Consider the following 8,072-nt stretch of genomic DNA (forward strand, 5'->3'; position numbering starts at 1 on the left):
GGCTGAGTGCCCAAGAACTGATGCTTTCAAACTGTGGTGTTGGAGAAGACTCTTGAGAGTCCCGTGGAGAGCCAGGAGATCAAACCAGGAAATCAACCCTGAATATGCACTGGAAGGACTGATGCTGAAGCTGAAACTCCAAGACTTGGGCCACCTGATGAGAAGAGCCAACTCATTGGAAAAGACCCTGATGCTGGAAAAGATTAAAGGCAGGAGGAGAAGGGGGCGACAGAGGATGAGATGGTTGGATGGCATTATCAACTCAATGGACATGAGTTTGAGCAAGCTCCAAGAGGTGGTGAAGAGCAGGGAAGTCTGTCGTGTTACAGTCCATGGGGTCGTAAAGAGCTGGGCACAACTGAGTAACCGAACAACAACAACATTCCCCAATGTCAGAAAGCCTAACGGTTCCCAACTGAAGGTTCTAGCTCTGCCCCTAGAGACCCTCGGAACAATGCCCGCCCCCCACAAGTGGTGACAATCCTTAGAGCATTTCGAACAAAGCTCTCATTCCTTCTCAATTCATCCTTGGAATGAACATCTCAGCTCTTTCAACTTTCCTTCTCCTTTTCAAGATTTCCAGACTCGTACCATCCAGATGGCAAAGTCTATTTTGGACCCAGGCAAACTATCTTTGTGATACAAATGTATATGCCAGAATTATCACTATAAAAATACCTGAGCAGGAGCTGTATTTATGTCTTGCATAATACAAGCAGTCAGGCATTCTTACATTCAAAGACAACTGTCAAAGTTTTGTAGAGGTTTTCAAACATGCAGTTTGTTTAAACAACAGGTATGGAGCTGAATTCCTTCTGAAAAGCAGGTTGCTGTTTTAAACCTTGGGAAGCTACTCTCATGCTTCCCAGCTTATTAATTTCCATTTCAGATCATTGTTGTTCAGTTGCTAAGTCATGTCTGACTCTTTGTGACCCCATGGACTGCAGCACTCCAGGTTCCACTGTCCTCCACCATCTCCCGGAGTTTGCTCAAATTCATTTTGAATCAGTGATGTTCTCTAACCATCTCATCACTTAAAGAGATTCAAGGGTATTAGGACTCCTGTGAATCTTCATGGTCATAATTAAGCCCCAGCAGCATCCCTACTTGTAAAAAATCTGAATCTAATTTATGAGGAATCGCAGCGATTAGAAACCAAGTCATTGTCAACGGTTTGGAGCTGGTTTTCAAGACTCCAGGCTAACTGTCATCACCATGATTATACTTGATGATTAGAAACGTCTTAGCACAATTGTTTATAGAAGGAACTCCTGCAGTATTTTCACAAAGCCTTTCTTTTTCATTTTTGTTACTGAGAAAGGATCACCTCATGTCTGCTCAGGATACATCTATGGGAAGGTTGTTTGTGGTGCTCTTGAATCATTGACAGGATTCATTATTCCCATTATATCAGCCTCTGACTGGGCAACCCATGACCCAAACAGCCACCTATAAAGGCTGCATGTTGGCATGAGGTCAGACAGCTTGTTGGTTTGGAGGAAAGGCCTCCACAGGGCAGGACACTGGGGGCGGGGGGTCAGAAGAGGCCCCTCAACCCCCTCTCAGCCTGGGTGGTCCCTTCCTCACGCGGTGGAGAGAGTTAGTGGAGGGCGTAGATCGAGGGGAGGAGGGTTTTGTTAATTGGACCAGATGGGATCATGTCTGGGGAGAAGGTCACGGACCCAGTGAACCCTTGTGGTCCTGGGACAACTTCCTCAAAGATGGGTTTATTGAGTACTCAGCGCCTGCACTGAGCTGTATGATGCTGTGCATTGTCTTTAATCTTCAAAATAACTATGAATAAGTCCTCCTCCTGTTCCTAACATAGCGAGGTTCATAGAGATGGGGTCATTTGCCCAAGGTCGCAAAATTGGTAAGTGAGTGGTGGATCCAGGATTATAAAATGTGGCCCATTCTTGGGCTTGCCTTCTTACTCTCCTCATGGTGTCTTTTTTTTTTTTTTTTTTTAATGGACTTTTAGCCCAGTCTTAGGTTCACAGCAAAATCAAGTAAAAGGCACAGGGATTTCCCAAATACCTGTTTTCCCTACAGGTGCATAGCCTCCTTCATTATCCACACCCTACACCAGAAGGGAAGGTTTGTTACAACTGATGAAGCTGCCTTCCTGCATCATTATCACCCACATCCAAAATTTGCATAAGAGCTCAGTCTTGGTGCTGTGTGTTCTTTGGATTTCGACAAATATGTAACAGCTTCCCAGGTGGCTCAGCAGTAAAGAATCCACCTGCCAATGCAAGAGAAACAGGTTCAACCCGTGGGTTGAGGAGATCCCCTGGAGAAGGAAGTAGCAACCCACCCCACTATTCCTGCCTGGGAAATCCCATGGACAGAGGAGCCTGGCGGGCTACAGTCTAGAGGCACAAAGAGTCAGGCATGGCTGAGCAACTAAGCAACAAGAGTAAACAGTGACATGCATCCACTACTATAGTGTCACGCAGAGTAGTTTCACTGCCCTGAAAATCCTTTGTATTCCTTAATAGAGGACTCAATCTTTGATGTAGTTTACACCTGCTGATTTTAGACATTTTCTTTTTTTCTTGCATTCTTCCATAATACATTTATTCACACCGTCTTCCACCTGTTCTTACTAGGTGCTAGAGGTTCTGGTCTGACAGTCAGGCGATGGATAAAACCTGCAGCAGGCATCTGTCTCTACAGGCCTCGATGTGAGGCGGAAAGCAGCACGGGGAAAAATTCCCTCTCCTCTTTATTTTGGGGATAAATGTGGTCCTTGAGTGCCCCAGGCCTTGCTGTTCACTGCTTATTACCCCCAGGGATTCATGAGTAATTAAAACCCTGCACACAAACCGTTCCTCAGAACATCTGAAGTTGGAGCGCTGCAGATAACCGAATACTAAGTTCACTGTTTATTACTGTGATCCAGAAACTATAGCCCAAGAGATATGCCCAGAATAGAGATGGGCTGCTTTCTTCAAAGTCAAGGACAACATAATTATCATAGATGAATTTAGATATTTACTTAATTAAGCCATAGATATCACAGTCTGTTAAGTAAGAACCGAATAATTAAGAAGTAGAGCTATAGTTAAGAACGACTATAATGTAAGTTTCTGAAAACTGAAACTCCCTGCATAGTTTATAGTGTATAATCTGGGACTTCAGAAAATGCCATTTTTAAATCCAACTTGTGTTTTTCTTCAGCAGGTCCAGGTATATTAATCAAAATACTTCCAACCCAGGGACTGAACCCAGGTCTCCCACCTTGCAGGCAGATTCTTAACCATCGGAGCTACCAGGGAAGCCCAGCCGAAGTACAAAGGAATCAAAAAGTCAGATCCTTTCAAGGGCTGAGCAGACTACAGACGTGAGGGGGAAGGGTTGCAAGAGCAAGTGAATTTACACTTTCCAGAGAAAATTGAACCTCCCTTCCCCACCAGTTTGTGTCTGCTGCAGGAATTTGGCTGGAGGACGTGGGTTTGGAACTCTCGGAGTAGACTGTGATTTTCTTTAACTGAAAGGGTTAGTTGCTCAATCACGTCTGACTCTTCTCAACCTCATGGACTGTAGCTGCCAGGCTTCTCTGTCCATGGAATTTTCCAGGCAAGAATACTGGACTGGGTAGCTATTCCCTCCTCCCCAACCTCCCCTGGTCGGGGACCTTCCTGACCCAGGGATCGAACCTGGGTCTTCTACACTACAGGCAGATTCTTTACGGTCTGAACCACATAGGTCAGAGCTAATTGCCTATTTAATTTCAGTATTTCACAGTAGTGAATTTTTTCTAGTTATTCAATAGCTATTTATTCAGTGAAGCTGTATGCCAGAGATATAAGGTGAAAGAGACAAAATCTTTGCTTCAAAGATGCCAGTCTGACAGGGGGAACAGATGGACAGTGAGACAGTTACATGACGACGAGATAACTTTTCTATTGAGCACTACTCTGTGCCCCTAGATGTTCCCAGGAACCTTGTCTGTCTGCACAAACCATGGTATTGCTAATGTCTAGCACAGCTACTTGAGTGCTGTAGGCTCTTAATGTATATCTGTCAAATAACTGATTCCAAAATTATTTCAAAATCATCCACATCGTGGGGGGAACTTGACATAACTACAGCTTACTGGGTCCAACTCCAGGCCTATGGAGGAAATGGCCAGAAAAACAGCCCTGGGACTGTGTCATTTCGAGTTTTCTATATGACAGTGACCACGGGATTCCTTGGCTAGCAGAGGGGCTTCCGGGTTCCCTTTCACTCCAGCTATCGCCACGAGCACTGGGTGCACGTTCCCACAGGAGGGAAAGAACTGTGGGCTTGGCACACACCTGAACTTGTAGTATGAATGTCCCTGCCAAACCGTGGGCTTCCCCGACGGCTCAGCAGTAAAGAGCCTGCTTGGCGCTCAAAGCTGGAGCACTGAGACAACCCTGAGGGATGGCATGGGGAGGAAGGAGGGAGCGGGGCTCAGGATAGGGGACACATGTACACTCATGGCTGATTCATGTCAATGTATAACAAAAACCATGACAATATTGTAATTAGCCTTCAATTAAATTTAAAAAAAAGAACTGCCTGAAATACAGGAGATGAGGGAGACGCAGGTTCAATCCCTGGGTCAGGAAGATCCACTGGCAGAGAAAATGGCAAACTACTCCAGTATTCTTGCCTGGAAAATTCCATGGACAGAGGAGCCTGGTGGGCTACCATCCAAAGGGTTGCAAAGAGTCAAACACAACTGAGTGACTGAGCACGCCAACCGCAGCAGGCTGGATTGTCTGAAGCAGCAGGGTCTTAGGAGCCTGATTAGCTCCATTCAGGAGTGAAACCTGCCAGATGTGATTCTATTATTGCTCCTGGCTGTGAGACTTGGCCTACCGTATCATTTCAGTTATCAAAAAAGTCTTCGGTGAGCAGAGTCTGCCAACTGTCCTGTTCTCCAACTGCCTGTGTGTTAGCATGGCCCTGCAACACCCTTTAACTCTTTATTTCTTCAAGGGTTGACTCCTGCTTCTACAAGGCTTTAAGCCACTTGAATCCAGGAGCAGTCTCCTATACTCCAGGGAGAGTACTTGCCGATGTTTGCCAAACAAACAAATGAATGAGTGGAATCTACTTGAAATTTATTTCAAAATGATATCTCTGTTTCCTTTGCCCTGTTTGTTGTTCTAGAAGCCAGCAAATGGAGAAACTAGAAGTAGACCCCAGCAAGCGTTCCATCCCTGATGTGGCCAACATAGTTCAGGAGAAAACACACATGCCCAGAAGAGTTCGCCCTGAACCCCAAATTATACCAAGTGAGGAAGATCCCGACTTTGAAGATAATCCTGAAGTGCCTCCTTTGATTTGAAATCTCAGGCCTCACTGCCTGTGACCTGCAAGACCCAGATTTGCTCCATACAGAGAGTGTGTGTGTATTATTTACGGGGTAGACACAGTTATTTTCAGTATTACTACTCCAATGCGTTAGCTTCTACTTAGTACATTAATATTCTAAAACCAGTTTACAATTAAAACATGTACCTTCCAAATGCTGTATAATTTTTTTGTAATAAAGCATTGGTTAGTTAAAATGTTTAGTAAATCGTAGAACAATTATAGAAACATGCTGATTGTAAATCCCAGAACCATGGACCTGGGCAGACAGATGAAGTCACGGGTTAAAGAAAGCACTGATCATTAAACCGGTACCTCTGCTTTATCTAGGAGAAGGCAATGGCAACCCTGCTCCAGTACTCTTGCCTGGAAAATTCCATGGACGGAAGGGCCTGGTAGGCTGCTGTCCATGGCGTCGTGAAGAGTCGGACACAACTGAGCGATCTCACTTTCACTTTTCACTTTCATGCATTGGAGAAGGAAATGGCAACCCACCCCAGTGTTCTTGCCTGGAGAATCCCAGGGACAGGGGAGCCTGGTGGGCTGCCATCTGTGGGGTCACACCAAGTTGGACATGACTGAAGTGACTTAGCAGCAGCTTTATCTAGAACATTATTAACTCAGTATTCCAGATACAATATAGGAAAACTGTCATTTCTCTGATCATGACTTACTAGCATTTAAACCAGACTCCTCCCCCAACTCCTCCTCCCCCAACTCCTCTAACTCCTCTCCCCCCTCCCCCACAGTACACACACACAAATCAACAGATACATAAGTAGCTACTGAGCCCTGGGACCTGCTCTGTTCTCACAGAGTCGGTGGTAACAAGGCGGTGAAATATGCACACGTGTACCACGTCAGGCAGTGACAAAGCCCGCAGTCAGAAGGAAGTAGAAGTGCTCTTGCCTCCAGAACCAATGCTTCTAAACCAGCAGAGCCCAGAGTTGCAGAAACAGGGGTAAATGTGGCCTGTTAATCATTAGGGGTGTTAGTGAGAGGAACCTCTTGCATTTTGATACCTCAATCCCAGATCCATGCTCCTTGGCCCTGGGAGAAACAGCACCACATGTTGGATAGTAATTCAGAGTCTGTACTTCACTCTTGGGAACATTATCTCACCCACACAAAGTATTATCACCCAGTTGGGCTTCCCTGGTGGCTCAGACGGTAAAGCGTCTGTCTGCAGTGCAGGAGACCCGGGTTCGATCCCTGGTTTGGGAAGATCCCCTGGAGAAAGAAATGGCAGCCCACTCCAGTATTCTTGCCTGGAAAATCCCATGAACGGCGGAGCCTGGTAGGCTACTGTCATGGGGTCGCATAGAGTCGGACACGACTGAGCGACTTCACTTCACCGGCACTGTAGGTGAGTCTGCAAAAGGCCACTTCAGTGTTCTAGCAGGCCAGCTGCTCCAGAGTGATGATGAACATGGTGAGTCCAGTCAGTTCCATAGATGCAGCTCTGTAGGCATGCTTCATTTGTTGTAACGAGTCCCCTGGTCAGAGGTGGTGCTCCGTGAAGTACTGCGGCAGTGAATGTGGCTGCCATTATGTAAACCCACAGATGGTGGTTTTGGCAGAAGTGCTATAGGGAAGGAAGGCAGATTCACACTCAGAGTAAACGTATATTCCAGTGAGAGCAAGGTACCGCTTCTTCCACAATGGATGGAAATGTTCCAGTGTAATCAACCTGCCAGGCAAAAGCAGGTGATGGATGGTCCCCTGGGGTTTAGTGCCATGTACGGGGTTCACTGGTGGGTTCTGCTACTGTCGAATCGGTCACTGTGGATGTCTGCAAATTATATGACACTCCTCCCATCAAGAGGTGGATGCTCTGATCTCTTGTCTTGAATATGGGCCAACCTTAGTGACTTGCTTGCGACCTGTAGCATAATGATAAAATGGTGTTACATGGTTGTCAAGGGTTTCCCAGATGGCTCGGCAGTAAAGAATCCACCTGCAATGGAGGAGACATGGATTTGATCCCTGGGTTGGGAAGATCCCCTGGAGAAGGAGATGGAAACCCACTCCAGTGTTCTTGCTTGGGAAATCCTGTGGACAGAGGATTCTGGTGGGCTACAGTCCATGGGGTCACAAAGAGTTGGACGTGACTTAGCGGCTAAACAATAACAATATGGTTATCAGGGCTAAATCAGAAAAGGCGATATCACTGCCATTTGATTCTCTTGGTACATTCCCTCTGGGGGAATCCAGATGCCATGTAAAAACTCCAACTTCCCTAGAGCTGCTATGCTGGAGATGCCACAGCAGATGTTCCTGCCCACAGCCCCAGAAGCACTCTCAGCTGATGGCATCATCTACCAGACCTGTGAGTTCGCCATCTTTGACGTCCAGTCCTGCCCACTGTCTGGCTGCAACTGTGTGAGACAAGCCAAAGTGAGAATGGCCCAGATGCGCCTTCCTAAACGCTGACCCACAACACTGTGAGCAAAATAAAATGGTTGTTGTCATCCTGTAGACATAGGGAGAGTTTGCCCTGCAGCAATAGCTACCAAAACCGGATTTGGCACCTGGAAGTAGCGCATTACCATAACTAAAACCAAAGACGTACAGTCATTGCTTAAGGCGGTCAGAAGCTAGAAGGACCTTAAGGAGGTTTGTGACAGTTGGCTCCCTCCAGGAAGCAGACACCAAGAGAGAGTTAGAAGTGTGAGAGATTTATCGAGGGTAATGGCTTAGAATGCTGAAGAGAGGGAGCT

The 8,072-nt window shown here is 46.3% G+C and overlaps 1 protein-coding gene across 1 annotated transcript in view; it reads left to right on the forward strand.

Moving 5' to 3' along the window:
- Positions 1-5,326, forward strand: part of DNAAF11 (dynein axonemal assembly factor 11) — a 67,620-nt gene extending 62,294 nt beyond the window's left edge. The window contains exon 13 of the mRNA XM_052652050.1: positions 5,149-5,326. Coding sequence (XP_052508010.1) covers positions 5,149-5,326 — 178 coding nt within the window. The remainder of the gene's footprint in view (positions 1-5,148) is intronic.
- The last annotated feature ends 2,746 nt before the right edge of the window (positions 5,327-8,072 follow it).

The sequence above is a fragment of the Budorcas taxicolor genome, chromosome 14 (assembly GCF_023091745.1).
Source record: "Budorcas taxicolor isolate Tak-1 chromosome 14, Takin1.1, whole genome shotgun sequence".
Classification (NCBI taxonomy): Eukaryota; Metazoa; Chordata; class Mammalia; order Artiodactyla; family Bovidae; genus Budorcas; species Budorcas taxicolor.